Raw genomic sequence first — 17,746 nt, 5'->3', positions numbered from 1 at the left:
TCACATATAAAGTAGAGGAAGATGGGCACGGATGTTAGCTCAGGGCCAGCCTTCCTCAGCAAAAAGATGAGGATTGGCAGATGTCAGCTCAGGGCTAATCTTCCTCAAAAAAAAAAAAAAAAGAACTCAATGTCTGACACCCAGCCAGACCCACTTCCGCCTGAGTGTTAACTTTCTCGATCAGATAAACTAGGCCTGGAGACATCAGAGAAAGATCTTCCTAAATCAGCTCCACTGGCTCAAAGCATCCTAGAAAGTTGCAGGGGACCAGCCTAGACCCCCCCAAAGTGAGTGACAAGCTGCAGCAGAGTTCCACAGTCTGGAGAGAACCGGTGAGCAGAGACCAACCCCCCGCCCAGCTCCCACGGTGACAGCAGACGCCCAACCCCTCACGCACAGGAGGGCTCATCCTTGAACTTAATGTGCCGAAGTCCAGGCCCCTCGGGAAGAAGAAAGAGCACACTTCTTACCACAAAGGACAAAAGAGCCCAGACTTACCAGGGGGCAGAGGTAAAAACAAACTGTGAGTAGCTTCCAGAATCCTGGTCATGATGTGAAAGACTGCGAATTCAGCGGCGCTCGCCCGCCTGTTGCTGGGTAAATACAGAGCAGCACATGAGCCGCGGAGCTCGTCTCTACAACCGCTGTTGTCTAAGCGAAGCTCAGGGTGCCACGTGCAGAGGGAAGGCATGCTAAGCACGAGGGGCTATGCCTCACCAAAACCCTCCTAGATACGATGGCGACCGCCAGCCCAGTGCCCAGACTCTAACAACAGGAAGGTAAACGATAATGATAACTGTAAGCTTCAAAAAGGCTTTGCTGACACGGGCAGCTATCAGCCGCTTTGGCCCTCTGTGCACCACGATAAGAGAGAGTGAGAAATACTTGCGTACAAGTGGAAAATCCAGGGGTGAAGGTTGTGTCTCCTCCAGCTGGCTTCCAGGATTTGGCAGATGAGATCCAGCTGGAGGGAGAGACAGTTTGTTAACCTCCGCTCATACTCTCTCCCTCAGGGACCCCACGGCTGGCCCGCCACAGCTCTGCCGGGCATGTTCCGGGCAGCTGGCACTCAGGCTGGGCCCGGACACGGAACCAGCCTCTCTGAGATCCGTTCTGAGGCACTGGAATCCAAGACAGAGAGACTGAAAGGGAGCCCCAGAGCCTAACAGAGCACCCTCTGTCCGTGTGGGCAGCGCCCCGGCCGAGCTTCCTGGCCTGGCCAGCAGGCCCCGCCGCTCACACCCCCAGGCCCTTGTGCATCGGTGAAGGTCAAGGGCAGCCGGGTTTGCTCCAGGACTAGTACGTGGCAAGGGCCAAAGCCGGCGGTCAGAAGGAAGGAGACACTAAATAGAATGGAGGTCCTGAGCATAAGCTGTGGTGTGGACTGAAACCGGGTTCAAGTCCAGATTCTACATTTTTCTAGTTTGTCAGCAACAGGGCAGTGCCCGGGAAGCTGTGATCAGCCTTGAATGCACTTGTGCCCACGTGGGCATCAGAAAGGGCCTCATCCAGGCACAGAGGCAGGTTTCTGATTCTCAATGACAGAGATTCTCAGTTTCTCTGGCTGAAATCAGGGAAGACAACGCGTAAGCAATATCGACAGGCTCTGCGGCAACTTCCGAGGATTTGTTTCGGAAAAGCCGTGCGGCCACCCTCCTGAGAGGGGCCGGGGGTCGTGGCCGTTCGCTGCCGGGCAGGGGCAGGCAGGTCTGGCCTCAGTCGGAGGCTGATGAGGCGGAAAGTCAGGGGCGCTGAGTTTTCTGAGCCTACATCTGTACCATTTCTGGTCCTATGGGTCCTAGGGGGTTGTTAACACAAAATAGTGTTGAAACTTTTATACAACTAACTATGGGAAGAATGACGCTTGAACCAAAACCCTTAACACTTGGGAAGGTGAAATTTAAAGTCAACAGAAAGAAAGGTGACAGGTGGACATGTTAAACAGCTGTGTGTTATTAAAGGACTGAAAAATCAAGTTAATATCAACACGGGGAAGATGAGAAACACATTGACCAAGTGAGCTCCTCAGGACAGTCCTACTGCAAAGGAGAATTGCATAAAGGTCCAGTGCCCTGATTATAAGGATCAGTGTATGAGAATACCAACCTCTCCTAGTATATACGTATTTTTTGTTTTTTTGAGGAAGATGAGCCCTGAGCTAACATCCGCTGCCAATCCTCCTCTTTTTGCTGAGGAAGACTGGCCATGAGCTAACATCCGTGCTCATCTTCCTCTACTTTATACACGGGATGCCTACCACAGCATGGCCTCATAAGCAGTGCCATGTCCGCACCGAGGATCCGAACTGGCGAACCCCGGGCTGCCAAAACAGAATGTGCAAACTTAACTGCTGCGCCACCGGACTGGCCCCTCTTTCCTCGTATATTAAAAACTATGAAACTCAAACCTCACTGTAGACAGTCAAAGATATTATTTAAAAACAGTCACTAATGACTACAAAAAAGGCAGCAACTTTAAGATGAAATGTGAAATTAAAACAGGGCCATATCTAATAAATTTAACTAATCTCCCAGAGTTGAATGCAAAAGTATATGTTTGCACATTGGCTCATTTGCATACTGGTCTTACCCAACTTGGAGAAACAGAGTGTTCTCTTTCTGTGCATTTAAATACTTTTAAACATTGGTCCAGCATCTTATGTTTAGGTTCTAAGCAGGGGCAGGCCTCAACTCCACATGCTTTTTGAAAGACTCAAGACAGCCTCAAAATTCAGTTTGCAACATCACTTCTATTAACACATGAACTGGTGTTATTAATATGGATGACAGAATTTCAGTGAGTGGCTACCGGGTAGATGAGCTGCTGATCTCATCAGCAAACTCTAATAAGCTCGTATGTATACAACTGAGCTGAATCTGGCCTAATTGGACCATTGGAGCTAATTGAGAATTGAAGTTCCAGTTCTTTCACGTCTGCATAAACCTCCACGTACAGAATGATTATCTACTGTTTAATAAGGAACTGGAAGATGCCAAGACACGATGCGAACATTTGGCAACCATGCTAAATTCATCGCTGTTGTATGCTCCCGTGGGCATGCAATCACTATTTGAAAGGAGCGCAATAAACCACTTTCGAAACCAAGTTCTCTTTGCTTTTTGGTTCTTTTTTCCTCTCCACAATCTATAGCACCAAATATACTGGTCTGAGGATGGGCGACCTCCAAAAACCTAATTTGAAAAACATACTGAACCACATTCTGAGAACCATATACCGAAGGCCGGGGCCAGGGAGGGGGAGCTGAGGTGGGGGCAGGGCGGGTGGAGAACAAAAAGCAAGACCAACCTGTTTTGAAATGTAGTCCAGAACCATCTGCTCAATTCTCTTCTTTTCTATACCCCGTAGGTGTCTCAAAAGATGGTCTTTGAGTTCAGACACCATCTGAAAACAGGACATGGATGAGACAGAAGTCACAGCCTACCCACTCACGCCTGCAAGTGGTCTGAATGAGATCCATTTATTAACATTCCTTATCAATATGAAAAGTATTGGGTCTGAAGATCCCACCAGCAGGAATGCATCAGCCTCAGTGTCGCTCTGACGGGCGTAAATCAGGGGCATCAAGGTCTTCCCCAAGAGGAACTGCTCATGATCCACCCCAAGCCCAGTGAGCAGCTTAGAGGCAGCCTCCAGGTCCTGGCGAGAATTCTCCAGCGCAAGTCACTAACTGAAGAGTCAGAGGCTCTGGGATCCACCAAAGGATCGAGGTCTGCCGCTCCTGGGCCCGGGGAACTGACGGGAAACTCTAAACACGGCGTGACTGTGCTAAAGGGGGTAGGGCAGAGGGGCAATGGTTTGGGTATTTGGAAGGACAGACACGGTTAGGAATAAAAAGGAAATGCTTCAGGTACCCTCCTCTGCACACAGAAGTAGACGTGCCACGCAGCCTCCTGACACGCAAAGTTAAAGAAATATTCATTCTAGCACTTGTTCCAAACCCGCTCTGCTCTGATCATCTGGGGGCTCCCCAATCAGGGCGGCATTCCCAGCCCGCCCCACCCTTTGCCTTTCTCTCTTCTTCTCCTTCTTCCTCCTTTTTGCTCCTTTTTTCTCCCTTCTGCCTGGGTGCCTCTCTCAGCTAGAGACCCTTCCGGCTAGAGAGATCCCTGCACCAATAAACAGCCCATGGGAATTGAACAACTGACATCACACGTGCATCTATCTTCCATGTTAGCAGGTTTAACTAAACGACTCCCTCAGTAAAACTTAGTCCATGGCATTCCGGGCCGAGACAGAGTGGTGTATTATCGCAATTCGGTCTCCTGCAGCTGCTCATTGATTTGGCTTAGAACAACAAAAAAACCCTCTTTTTTTCTACTTAAGATATAATATATTTTTTTGTGCTTTTTCTACATTAATCATAAAGATGAAAATTAAAATTGCCCCAAATCCCACAATCTACCTTAACATTTTGGTTTTATAATTTTCCTTTTTTTGGTGTAGATGCTCATTCTAATGTTTTATAATCTGTTTTTCATGTAATAGTTTATGTCATTAAATATTTATCACACTAGTCTTAATGCAGGCACGTATTCAATTTTATGGATGTACTATAATTGAACTATTTATTCCCTTCTTGTACATATGGGATATTTCTTTTAATACTGTTAATAACACCCTAAAAAAATCCTTACGCAAAAGCTGTTTGCCACATCCCCAATTATTTTGTCAGATTAAATTTCTAGAAATGGAATTTGTTGGGCCACATACTTCAGTTTTGTGGAGATATTGCCAAAAGGCCTTCCTCTGCGGTCACATGAATTCTCAGCTGCATTGCACACGGCTGTCCAATTCCCATACTCTAAACTTCCCTAGTATGACTTTTACATTTTTGACAAGCCAAAAAAACCCCAACCAACCAACCAACCAACCAACCACACAAACAAACAAACAGACAGACAAAATACTTGTTCTGTTATCATTTGATCACAGGAACAAAAAACACCTTTTTTCTTCCCCTCCCCCAACTCAAGACTTTTTGGCCTAAATTTACTTCTGGAAATTCATTGGTCACGGCCTTCGTCCATTTCCCTTTTGGTGTGTTGTTCTCTTACTGATTTACCAACTTTATCTGTACACCAAATGTTAATCATTTATCCCATAAGTTGCAAATATTTTTTCCAAATTTATTCTTTGCCTTTTTGTTTTTCGGTTCATGTTTCAAGTTTTCAATCTATCATTTCCTATATGTCTATGTTCAATAATATACTTAAAAGGCCTTCTCTATTTCAGTATCACTTAACCACCTACTTATTTTATTCGAATTCTTTCACACAGGTTAATTTTTATATCAGACTCCTTAATCTACCTGGTATTTCTGCTGGTTTACGGGATAAAGTGGTGGCATTTGGGGAAGGAGGAATCTAACTTAATTTCCTTTTCCAAACAGTCAACCACTGACTGATTAAAATTCTTTCTTTCCACATTGATTTTTAAATTCCTCATGTATCACACACTAAAAATTCAGCTTTAAACTAGAGTCTCCTGTCTGTTGTTGCACAAGCACCATATTGCTTCTATCGCTGTCGGTAACCACCCGTTTAGATGTCTGCTGGTGGCAGCCCCACTCTGCATTTTGTCAAATGAATCACTTAGTCGACTGTCAGAGAAGCTTCATCGGCTTTTTGGTTGTAATTGTATTAAACCTAGATGCTAAGAATTTGGAAACGGAATATTGTTTTTCCCTATCTTTTCTAACTGGTTAATCCTAATAAAATAAATAAATATAGGATCACCAGCTTACTAACTCGCTCCTTATTATTTTCCATTTTCCCAGTTGACTATTTTGTTTGTTTGTGGCATTAGACAATCACAGCATCTTCTTTTACTTTTGTTTTTTATTGCATTGGCTAGAACTTCCAGAAGAATATAAAATCTTAGTGAAAATAGCAAGGAACCTTAACTTCCTTTTGATTTTAGTGGGAATGACTCCAACGTTCCATTAGGAAGGATGTTGAATATTAGGATCAGACTCTTTATCCTTTGTCCCACTGAGTTAGCGTATTCCAGGAGCGGAATTTTATTCTTAATCAACTTTCACACCTATAGAGATTATCTTTTTCTCCTCTTTGACCTAGCGATGTGATTAATTACATTAACATATTTCCTAATATTAAGCATTCCTGGAAAGAACCCCACTTGGCCATGTGTTTTCAAATAGTAAAAGTGGTCATGGTCAGATCTTGATTTTAAAGTTACGCTGGCTTTTTAACGTGATTAAGAAGCTTCCCCTCTTTTGTCACAAATACTTTACATAGCATGGGGATGATCTGGGCCTGAAAAGTTTGCAAGAACTAACTCATTGAATCGTTTGGGATCATTTTGGAGATAATTTCTGGCATTTTTTTCAAACTATTTCATGGTTATTGTGCTTTCAGGTTTTCTATTTCTTCTGGGATCAAGTTTGGACATTTCTATTTACCAAGGAAACTTTAACTAGAACGTTTAGTGTTAACTAGTTAAGTAGTGTAACTAGTTAGTTTAAGTGTATGAATATGTACTTAGAAATATTTGTCTCATATTTGCTTTATTCTGTCGTATTTGAAACCCCGAATACAAATGCCACAGAGATGTTGCTCTTTCCTCTCAAAGCTGTACATTTCCCTACGATGTTTCATAATTATCTATTTATTGGGGTGACTGGTTAATGTGTGTCTCCCTCACTAGACAACAAATCCCAAGGGGGCAGAAATCACACATGTGCTGCTTCCCACTCAACACACACAGGGCCTCAGTGACTGGCAGCGGCTGCACGTCGAAAGAACGAATGAAACAAGATCAGAATGAGAAGCACAGCCCAGCCTTCTCCCCTGCGCCTGGACCCCGTGGTCCACCAGCCCCCAAAGAGCCCGCAGACCACTTACCAGCCCCACGAGCAGCCTCTGGTGATTGTCTTCCTCCTGGAAGAGGGGTGTTAACCTTGGCTCTGGAATTGAACAGAGCAACAGTCAGGCAGGAAGGGAACCAGGAAACGGGCTAGAAGGAAGCGGAAGCAGCCTGGGTTTCCCTGCTCTGAGTCACTGGGAAAACATAACACTTTGCATCCTGATAGGATGACAGCTTTTCATTAGCTAAGTGTGACCTGGTCCTGCAGGCTGAACTTATCACTCAGGTGACACGCAGGGAGCTCTGTGAAGCAGAGAGGTAGAGTGTGGGAAGGCAAGACAACAAGGACACACTTTGCAACACCAACAGGCTCGGGCTGGGATTTGTCTTCAACAGGAGACCTCACCACCCTCGGAGAACCTTGGAGAACCTCTGCTTCGCTGACTCAGAGCCTCCGGGCCTCCCTTAACCCTGTGATCCCAAGGATGGGCACTTGGTGGCAGGATGGCATGACTCCCTTCTTTCTGACCCCCCAGAGTCCAGGGACTTGGGGAGTTACTGACCTGAGGGGACCCGTCAATTCCTGGGGCAAAGAATACTAATTGGCACAAGTTATCAGACTGAAAACGTTAAGCAGATCCAGATGGAAAAGTGACGGGTAAGGTTAAGCCAAATGGCACTTTCTCCACCATGATTTGCTTGGCACCAGCAAGCCGAGGGGGGCGGGCAAACTGGTCTCCTTGGAAGACCTGCCCTCTCACGCCCTTCACAGCAGTGGCTGCCCGCCCTTCCCCTCCCGGAAGGCCTGAGGCCCAGCCCAGCAAGAGGGCAGAAGCGCCCTGGTCCCAGGCTGACAACTCCCTGCTGGAGGGCACGATGCCTCTTGACCCCTTGGAGGTCCCCTGAGGACAACGCACGAAATGGATAAATGGCTTCACAAGAGCACACCGTTAGCATGTGGCCCAGCTGGAGTTTAAGTCTGGCTCCAGCTGGCTCCAACCCCACGCTCTTCCCCGTAACCACCTGCTGACCTGGAGGCTGCTCATCTTCGTTCCCCTCTGACCCAGCCACTGGGGGCCCAAGTGTTAACCAAAATGAAAGGAGCATAGAGTCAAAGACTTGATCCCACAGCTGGAGAGAAAGCAGCCCTAAGGCAAGGGAGTTGCCAAAGTGCACCCCGTGGGTCCAGCCAGAGGGCATGTTAATTAGACCAACCCCAGGAGGAAACATAATAAAAACGAGAAGGCCAACCCTCAGGGACTCCTCCAGCAAAGGCACAGTCAGCCGCTGTGCCAGGACGGGCATGGAAGGGGCCGGTGGCCACTCTGACAGGAAGACATTAAAGGGTGTTGCCTTCATTACACGATTGGAGGCGGTTTTCTTGCCAACCCACAGAGCAGGAAGAACAGCGTCACAAACAAAACACTGACTGAAGCCCAGAGGTTTTGTTACAGGTCTTTTCTTACCCAAACGCCTTGCTTCTAGCTTGGAAATCACCCTACAAAGAAATTAGCCAGTGTTATTGACACAGGAAATATTATTTAAAAAAAAACAAACAATGAAAGCCACAACACCATACAAAGATATCTTCTTCTAAAACCCATAAGACCACTGCAGAAACCGTTCTCAGACTGCCAAACACCTCAAAAACTTGAAGCAACTTGGCAAAAGCCACATTAGGCAATTATAAAATCTCAAAACCCTTTGGTGCAATGACCATAATTTAGAACAATTGCAGCTCTTAGTTTTTGGAAATAATGGGAACAGAAAATAGAACCGGGGTTGGAACAGGGCCTCTCCTTGCAGCACTGGGTGACTCATCTGTTCAGAAAACAACACTTTCAAAATAAGAGCAAGCTCACCAGCCCAACCACACTTGTTTAAGTCAATCTATTGTCTGCACCCCATAAAGCGCTCAATTAATAAGAGCTTTCTGTACCACTTATCCCTTTTAAATCATCCATCCCCGGGAGGCAAGTCTATAAAGTTGAACATAGAAATGCCAGAACAGCGCCCGGGCGGCTGCACGCATTAAGCTGACAGACTCATTTTGCTGAGGATGCACAGCAAAAGTAAGCTACTTCCGTGAAAGATAGCAAAAAAAAAAGTGACTGCAAAGATAATCATCTTACAGATACGATAATCCTTAATTCTACTTACTTTATTGCATTATCAAGAATATTCCTCACATACGCCATGGACCTCCTTTTCCCTGTTTTCTAGGAGCGAGAACATGTCAGAGATGTGTAAGGTGAAGGTTTTGTGGGTGATATTTTTCACATCAAGGACATAATGCCCCAGAGCTTCGGGAAAAAGAAATATACTTTCCAGGTAATCAGAACACTTAGAGTCCTAAATAATTGTTTTAAAAAAACGTTTTATCCTGAAACTATTATAGATTTACAGGAAGTTGCAAGTCAACTATATATTATACACAGCAAAACTACAGCTATATACAACAATGCTACAGAGAGATCTCATACTCTGTTCACCCAGTCTCCCCCAGTGTTTACACCTTATAGAAATGACTATAGCTCTGTATCAAAATCAGGAAACTGACCTCGGTACAATGAGTGTATCGTTCTGTGTCATTTTATCACATGCGTAGATTCATGTACCACAAGGCACCACCACAGTCGAGATACAGAACCGTTCCATCACCCCAGCGATCTCCCTGTGTTCCCCCTTTATAGTCAGTCACACCCACTCTTCTTCCCACCATCCCTAACCCCCAGCAACCTCTAATCTGGGAACACTTAGATTGTGTTAACTCAATTTTTGACTAAACGAGTAATGCTCTAAGAACACATCTGAGACCCGGAAGTTAATCCTACTTCTACTATGAACACGTTGTGAGCATCCCTTAACCTCTTTGCACTTGAGTTTCCTCCTCAAGAGAACAGAGATCAGAGAAGCACCTCATCTTGCCTGTTGGGAGATCAGCAGCAACAATGTCACAATGCCTGGCAGCCGGGGAGAGTGTTGCAAACATCAGCCAGCCCAGGACTTAAGGCATCCCCTGGATCTGACACATACCCTTTTGCTTCGTTTTGTCCTCAGGAACTCACACCTACCTCCTCTGAGATCAGGCTGTGCCACTCTCTCCTGACCACGCTGTTGCTATAGTGCGAGTGTGGCTCAGAGTATTTAACATATTCCAGGTTGGAGTGCAGTTTTTCCCAGTAGCCCTTAAAGCTGTGCACCTGTAGGAGACAAGACCATCCACGAGCTTGAGAAGCAGGTCCTGTGGCCCTAACTACCCAGCAAGGCCCACGCAAGCCTTGCTGCAAAGCTGGGTGCAACTTACTCCTCAGCTCGCGCGTGGCAGCATTTGTGAGAGAACACTTCCCACGAAAAATGGTATTCCCATCCCAATAGGAATTCTAAAATAGAGAGACTTAAAGAGTCTTGCCTTCCCCACTTCCTTTTCTACCCCTTTTACACAGAGAGAGCCACTGCTCCCTTCCCAAAACTGGTATGACTGGGTTAAGGCTGGTTAACTCCCCTGGGTTAAGGCTGAGTGGGAAAGCTTATATGAAACACATCAAGCCACTTCCTCCCCAGAGACCCATGTTCTCCTGACTTAGCTATGTCAACAACACCATGTTGAGTCAGAGAACGTTCATAAGATTTGGAGCACACGAAATAGGCTTACTTTCCCACTAAGCCTATTTACTTCCAAGGGATTTTTTTTCCAAACCTAGGAATCAGAAACGTGAAGTCAACTAGTTTCACGTTCAGTTGTCAAACACTCCATCACAGAATTTGTTGGCATTCTATCTAGGTCTTTGACGTATTGATATCATTGTACTAGCCTAAAGCAAAAACGTATCCATTAAAACTCATGTGATCATCTCAAGAGATGCAGAAAAAACATCTGACAAACTTCAACATCCATTTATGATAAAAACTCTCAACAAAGGGGGGATAGAAGGAAAGTACCTCAACATAATAAAGGCCATGAATGACAAGTCCACAACTAGCATCATACTCAATGGTGAAAAAGATGAAAGATTTTTCTCTAAGATCAGGAATAAGACAAGGATGCCCATTCCCACCACTTTTATTCGACATAGTATTGGAAGCCCTAGGCACAGCAATTAGACAAGAGAAATAAATAACAGGCGTCCAAATTGGAAAAGAAGAAGTAAAATTATCACTATTTGCAGACGACATGATACTAAGTACAGAAAACCCTAAAGACGCCACCAGCAAACCATTAGAAGGAATAAATGAACTCAGTAAAGTGGCAGGACACAAAATTAACATACAGAAATCAGATGCATTTCTGTACACTAATAACAAGCTATCAGAAAGAGAAATTGAGAAAACAATCTCATTTACAATGGCATCAAAAAGAATAAAATATCCAGGAATAAATTTAACCAAGGAAGTGAAAAGACCTGTACTCTGAAAACTATCAGACATTGATGAAAAAAAGTTGAAGATGACCCAAATAAATGGAAAGATATTTTGTCCTCATGGATTAGAAGAATTAATATTATTAAAATGTCCATACTAACCAAAGCAAACTACAGATTCAATCCAATCGCTATCAAAATACCAATGGCATTTTTCACACAGCTAGAGCAAAAAATCCTGAATTTGCATGGAACCAGAAAAGACGTTGAATAGCGAAAGCAATCTTGAGAACAAAGAACAAAACTGGAGGTATCACAATCCCTGATTTCAAACTATACTACAAAGCTAGAGTAATCAAAACAGTATGGTACTGTCATAAAAACAGACACATAGATCACTGGAACAGAATAGAGAGCCCAGAAGTAAACCCACACGTATATGGTCAATTAATCTATGACAAAGGAGGGGAAAACATACATTGGAGAAAAGACAGTCTCTTCAACAAAAGGTGTTGGGAAAACTTGGCAGCTACAGGCAAAAGAATGAATCTGGACCACTTTCTTACACCGTGTCCAAAAATAAATTCAAAATGGATCAAAGACTTGAATGTAAGACCTGAAACCATAAAAGTCCTAGAAGAAAACATAGGCAGTCAGCTCTTTGACATCAGGCAGTAATATTTTTTTAGACTGGTCTCCTCAGGCAAGGGCAACAAAAGCAAAAATAAACAAATGCAACTACATCAAACTAAAAAGCTTTTGCACAGCAAGAGAAACCATCAACAAAACAAAAAGGCAACCTATGGAATGGAAGAAGATATTTGCAAATCATACATCCAATAAGGGTTAATATCCAAAATATATTAAAAACTTACACAACTTAATATCAAAAAAACAAACAACCCAATTAAAAAGTGAGCAGAGGATGTGAACAGACATTTTCCCAAAGGAGACATACAGATGGCCAACAGGCACACGAAAAGATGCTCAACATCACTAATCATCAGGGAAGTGCAAATCAAAACCACAATGAAATATCACGTCACACCTGTCAGAATGGCAATTATCAAAAGGACAAAAAATAAGTGTTGGTGAGGATGTGGAGAAAAGGAACCCTCGTACACTGTTGGTGGGAACGTAAACCAGTGCAGCCACTACGGAAAACAGTATGGAGATCCTTCAAAAAATAAAAAATATACAGTAATTCCACTTCTGGGTATTTATCTGAAGAAAACAAAAACACTAACTTGAAAAGATACATGCACCTTCGTGCTCACTGCAGCATTATTTACAGTAGCCAAGATAGGGAAGTCTCCATCAACAGATGAATAGATAGAGAAGAGATGGTATTATACAATGGAATATTATTCAGCCATAAAAAAGAATGAAATCTTGCCATTTTCAACAACATGGATGGACATCAAGGGCATTACACTAAGTGAAACAAGTCAGAGAAAGACAAATACCAGATGATTTCATTTTTATGTGCAATCTGAAAAACAAAACAAAGGAACATACAAAACAAAACAGAAACAGACTCATAGGTACAGGAAACAAACAAGTGGATACCAGAGAGGGGAGTGGTTGGGGGGGGGGCGGTGAGTGAAAGAGGCGATGGGAATTAAGAGGTAAAAACTTCCAGTTATAAAATAAATAAGTCTTGGGGGATGTAATGAACAGCATAGAAAATATAGTCAATAATATTGTAATAACTTCATATGGTGACAGATGGTAATTAGATTTATCGTGGTGATCATTTCGTAATATATGTGAAGTATCAACCTGTGATGCACACCTGAAACTAATAGGATATTGTACGTCAATTACTCTTCAATAAAAATTTTAAAAGAATGTATCCGTTATACTCATTTTTAAATAAAATGCAATAATTTTTTTAATGTTAAAGGATATACTGACACAAATTATGTCCTTAAATCAGTGAAGAGAGATTGATGACACATATTTTCTTGCCAAAATATACGCAATTATAAAAGATTTGACTGGGGCCAGGGGGGCAATCCGTGGCCATAAAACAAAGCAAGCTAATGTCCATCGTGGTAACAGATTTGACTGTTCTGTAAGAAAAAAAAGAGAACTTCAATAAAATATGCTTCCGTCAAGAAAGATGCTGTTAGGTTAAACAACTCACACAGTATCCCAATTCTTAGTGAAAGGAAAGTCACAACTGGTCCAAAATGGATTTCAGCATACCAGCAAAGTGAGCCACACGATATTAACTTGCTGTTCCAGAAGCCTGCCAGACCCACCCAGCCAATATCCCTTCTCACAGAGACAGGAACAACTATTTCCAAAAGAAAACTGTCATTTCCAGGGGAAATAGGAACCCTGGAGTCCCACTTGACCGACCTCGCTCACTTTTCTTTCCATTTCCGATTATTTATCACGAATGTACCTGTATCCACCCTTTGCTCTTCCTTGTATTGAAAAGACAGTAATAATGAAAGCAAATCCCGCCGACGCTTGGCAGGATGGAGTCCCTGAGAGGAAGTCTCTACAGCCCTCCTGCTACCCTACCTCTGGGTTCAGGCGCACGGGTGCCAAAAGCCAGAAAACGAATTGATGTTGTGGTGACATCTAGTGGCCAACGAAGCCATTAGCTCCGCCTGCTTTGCCCCAGGAGTCCCACTGTGTGGTCAACCAACCGGGCCTTGCCCACGACAAAACACAGGAGGGAGGATGGCTGGTGCCCTGGTACCTGTCAGAGGGCCTCATCCCCTCAAGCCACATGCCAGCCTCCTGTCAGAAGACCCCCTCCCACACCCACGCTGCGGCTCCTAAGAAAAGCTGTCTCCCAAACCACCTTCCCCTCTTCGCTCCCCCGTTCAAAAAAATCCCTTCCACACCCTTTTCTCAGCTGAGAATAAAGACAGAACAAGCCCGTGGGTGGGCTGCAGGGGGTGCGTGAACCGACTGCCTGTCTGTAAAACGGAGCGCCTGTTTGTACGAGCTGAGCACTCTCCTGGGGCAAGGTCTACAGCTTGGCACCAGATTTGCAAGTCGGGCTGGGGGGTTTGTCCATTTTGTTTATCTTCTCAAAGAACCAGCTCTTCGTTTCACTGATCCTTTCTACTAGCTTGCACCAGATTGTCAACGGAATCCCTGGCCATAAATAGTTAAAAACCACTGAGATAGAAGGAAAAGGATCTAGGCTTAAAAAAAAAAATACCAGCAACAACTTACATTTAAATAAGAAACACTGTGAGCCCAAAGTCCCAGAAATATTTTACTATCAACAGGGAGGTCTTTCAAGGAGGTCACTGAGCTGGATGTAATAACGGAGATATTAAGAGAGTACAGGGAAAACGGCGGCTTGTGTCACTGCGTGGTATCCACTGGATAAGTGATGAATTTTTTTAAGTTATGAAAATTCACGGAGATCCCTGTAAATGGAAGGTCTGTTTGGAGGCCTGGGACATAGATAAGACCCAGAGGATGAAAATGGATCTGAGTAAGTGAAGGATAGGAGAGGACGTTCCATGTGGGGCTGTTCGGGAGTGAGCGAAGGCTGAGAGACCAGAATGTGGATTCCGGGTTTAGACGGGAGGTACTGGGTATCCGCCTCCAGGGTGGGACTCCCAACCTCAGCAACCACCCGGGGACCATCGCCTGGAATTCTAACTCGTTGGGGTGGGACCTGATCCTGCTGAGTTTCAGAAGTTCCCTGGATGACCCTCGTCGTGCTCACGTTCAGCCAGGGCTGAGACGACTGCTTGAGCAGGTCCGGGAATCCAGTCTCCCTCCCAGCCTCAAACCTCTCCCTCAGTCTGCGCCTCTGATTGAAAGGCTGACGAAGAACCAGCCGTCTGAAGACTTGCGATCGTGCTGTCAAATAATAGGAGACAGGCTTGAAGAGGAGGAACGGGCCCATCTGTGAAGGATCTCAAACACCAGGTTAACAGCAGCATGCTCATTCACCCAGAGGATAAAGGAAGCTCCAAGATAAAATGTTAGCTGCTGTAACACAGTACGGGGGTGGGGGGCTGGAGAGGAAGCTGCACATCACATCCCAACAGCCAAGCTGGGGGCACAGAAAACCACTCCCGTCAGTCAGCTGGCACTGATAGACACAGTGAGTACTAAGCTCTGAATTTGGAGTACTAAGCCCTGTATTAAGAGTAATAAGCCCTGTATTCAGAGTACTAAGCCCTGTATTAGGAGTACTAAGCCCTGTATTCAGAGTGCTAAGCCCTGTATTAGGAGTACTAAGCCCTGTATTCAAAATGCTAAGCCCTGTATTAGGAGTGCCCAGCCCTGTATTTGGAGTACTAAGCCCTGTATTCAGAGTACTAAGCCCTGTATTAGGAGTACTAAGCCCTGTATTCAGAGTGCTAAGCCCTGTATTAGGAGTACTAAGCCCTGTATTCAGGGTACTAAGCCCTGTATTAGGAGTGCTAAGCACTGTACTTGGAGTACTAAGCCCTGTATTCAGGGTACTAAGCCCTGTATTCAGAGTACTAAGCCCTGTATTAGAAGTGCTAAGCCCTGTATTCAGAGTACTAAGCCCTGTATTAGGAGTACTAAGCCCTGTATTTGGAGCACTCAGCCCTGTATTCCTCAGGACAACAGCCATGACACAGCGGCCCAACAAGTGCATCGCCAGCAACTTAAAAGGAGCTCATAAAGCTTTAAAATGCACAAAAATGCTTTATAAGAAAAATACCCATGAATTTAACTACTTCTGGGAGACTCTGGTATAAGAAGCCATCACAGCCTCAAGGAATGATCCAGAAGGATTTTCCTGCACAACGGGGAGTTTTAAATTTTGACTTTGAAAGAAGGAAAACTATTCCAAGTCTCTTCTTGAGAAATCATCTCTTTTTGTCTCTGTAGCATGATGTGAAATAATTACCAAATGCAGCTCATCACACTATTAATTGAACAAAAGGAGCGAAGGGTTACATGAAGGGACTGTTTCTCATTTATGGTTTGGATTGCCGGTTGATTTGAAAAAAAAAAAGCCCTGTGGTGCTGGCTCATCTGTAAATTGCTGCCAGGAAAAAACATCTGCCTTTCATTTGTGAAAGGCCTTCTGGCTTTGGTCGTCCCCCTGCTGATTACCCAGCATCTTCTTACAGGAGAGGCAGCCAGGCAGAGCGAACCTTCACTCTCTGTGCCAGCGCTCAACCAGCAGAGCTAAAGCCTCCATCCAATTTGGCTCTTCAGTGGATACAGTACCAGCTTTTACTTGAAACCCAGACAGACTCAGTGGCCCACTACCTCTGGCAGGCAGAAGAAAACAGAAACGTCGATGTGTCCATAAAGCCAGCAGGGCACCGTACAAGCCAAGATGCTCTAAACAGGTCCATCCATCCAGAGGACCAGTGACAGGGACTCTGGAGGCTTCCTGCTAAGGGGACTGCTTGTTGCAAGTGCAAGTTCTCCTCTTTATAAACGGACTTCCTCCTTCTTCTCAACATCTAGTAAAAAATCTCTCTCCCCCCCTGCCCAGCTGGGTAGTTCTCTTAGCCATTTTTAATGGGCTGGATTTTTTAACGGTTGTGATGAAAAGGATGAAGATGTCCCAGAAGAAGAGATGCTGGCGAAAAGCTTCACATTAAAGGAATTCTCAGAGATGGCATTCGATGACATTGAAAGCAAGAAGGATAAAATGTTGGGAGCTGATCCCAACTTAGAAAGGCGTATGACAGTGTGCCACTGCATGGAAGATGCTACTGCGTGTCATATGCTCTATGACTGATGAAGAAGGCAGGCCCTGTTCAAATGACTCTTGATAAGCTTTTTACAAAGAAATGAAACACTGATTCTTAATGTTTCAAATTACAATGTACTAAATAAATACTAGTTTCACTATTTTTTTCATTTCACTAAACATCTATAACTGACAGTGAAAGAATTTTTAAGTGTCTGACAAAAATTTCTAAAGGTCCTAGGACAGTGGCTGGCCCGGTGGCACAGCGGTTAAGTGTGCACCTTCCGCTTCGGTGGCCCGGGGTTCGCAGGTTTGGATCCTGGGTGCGGACATGGCACCACTTATCAAGCCATGCTGTGGCAGGGGTCGCACATATAAAGCAGAGGAAGATGGGCACGGATGTTAGCTCAGGGTCAGTCTTCCTCAGCAAAAAGAGGAGGATTGGCAGCAGATGTTAGCTTAGGGCTCATCTTCCTCAAAAAAATAAAAAAGTAAAAATAAAAATAAAGGTCATAGAACAAATCGCAGTTTTTCCCATTGGTTAAAATCACTGTACACGGTTTTAGCTTGCACCGTCATTCTTACAGTCCTGTGCCATCATGCAAAGCAAGTATCGTTTGAAACGGTTATATACTATTTCATTGTATGAACATGCCATAATTTACTCATTTCCCTATATAAATGGTTTCTAATTTCAAACTATTGAAGATGATTCTGTAATAAATTTTTTAAAATAAATTTTTTTTAAATGGGCTGGATTTTTAAAAAATGTAATCACTAAATATGGCTCTAAACGCTTTCATCTCACAATCAGCATAACCCTGAGAAAGCGAGTCTAAGATATTTCCCTCTTCCCTGCCTTAAGAAT

At 44.2% G+C, this 17,746-nt stretch overlaps 1 protein-coding gene across 9 annotated transcripts in view; it reads right to left on the bottom strand.

Annotated features, from left to right (window-relative positions):
• GSAP (gamma-secretase activating protein) overlaps positions 1 to 17,746 on the bottom strand; it is a 79,951-nt gene that overhangs the window by 8,136 nt on the left and 54,069 nt on the right. For all 9 annotated transcript variants that reach the window (XR_006889789.1, XR_006889787.1, XR_006889790.1 and 6 more), the window contains 7 exons: positions 9,921 to 10,049; positions 9,007 to 9,065; positions 8,313 to 8,344; positions 6,885 to 6,946; positions 3,307 to 3,402; positions 894 to 964; positions 499 to 593 (listed from right to left, as the gene is read on the bottom strand). Coding sequence is in view for 5 of the 9 variants with exons in the window: in XM_046669855.1 (XP_046525811.1) it covers positions 499 to 593; positions 894 to 964; positions 3,307 to 3,402; positions 6,885 to 6,946; positions 8,313 to 8,344; positions 9,007 to 9,065; positions 9,921 to 10,049 (544 nt within the window). In the remaining 4 variants the exon portion in view is untranslated. The remainder of the gene's footprint in view (positions 1 to 498; positions 594 to 893; positions 965 to 3,306; positions 3,403 to 6,884; positions 6,947 to 8,312; positions 8,345 to 9,006; positions 9,066 to 9,920; positions 10,050 to 17,746) is intronic.

This window comes from Equus quagga, chromosome 8, assembly GCF_021613505.1.
Source record: "Equus quagga isolate Etosha38 chromosome 8, UCLA_HA_Equagga_1.0, whole genome shotgun sequence".
NCBI classification, from domain to species: Eukaryota; Metazoa; Chordata; class Mammalia; order Perissodactyla; family Equidae; genus Equus; species Equus quagga.
The sequence above is the reverse complement of the archived record's forward strand: the minus strand, read 5'-3'. Positions and strand labels throughout refer to the sequence as shown.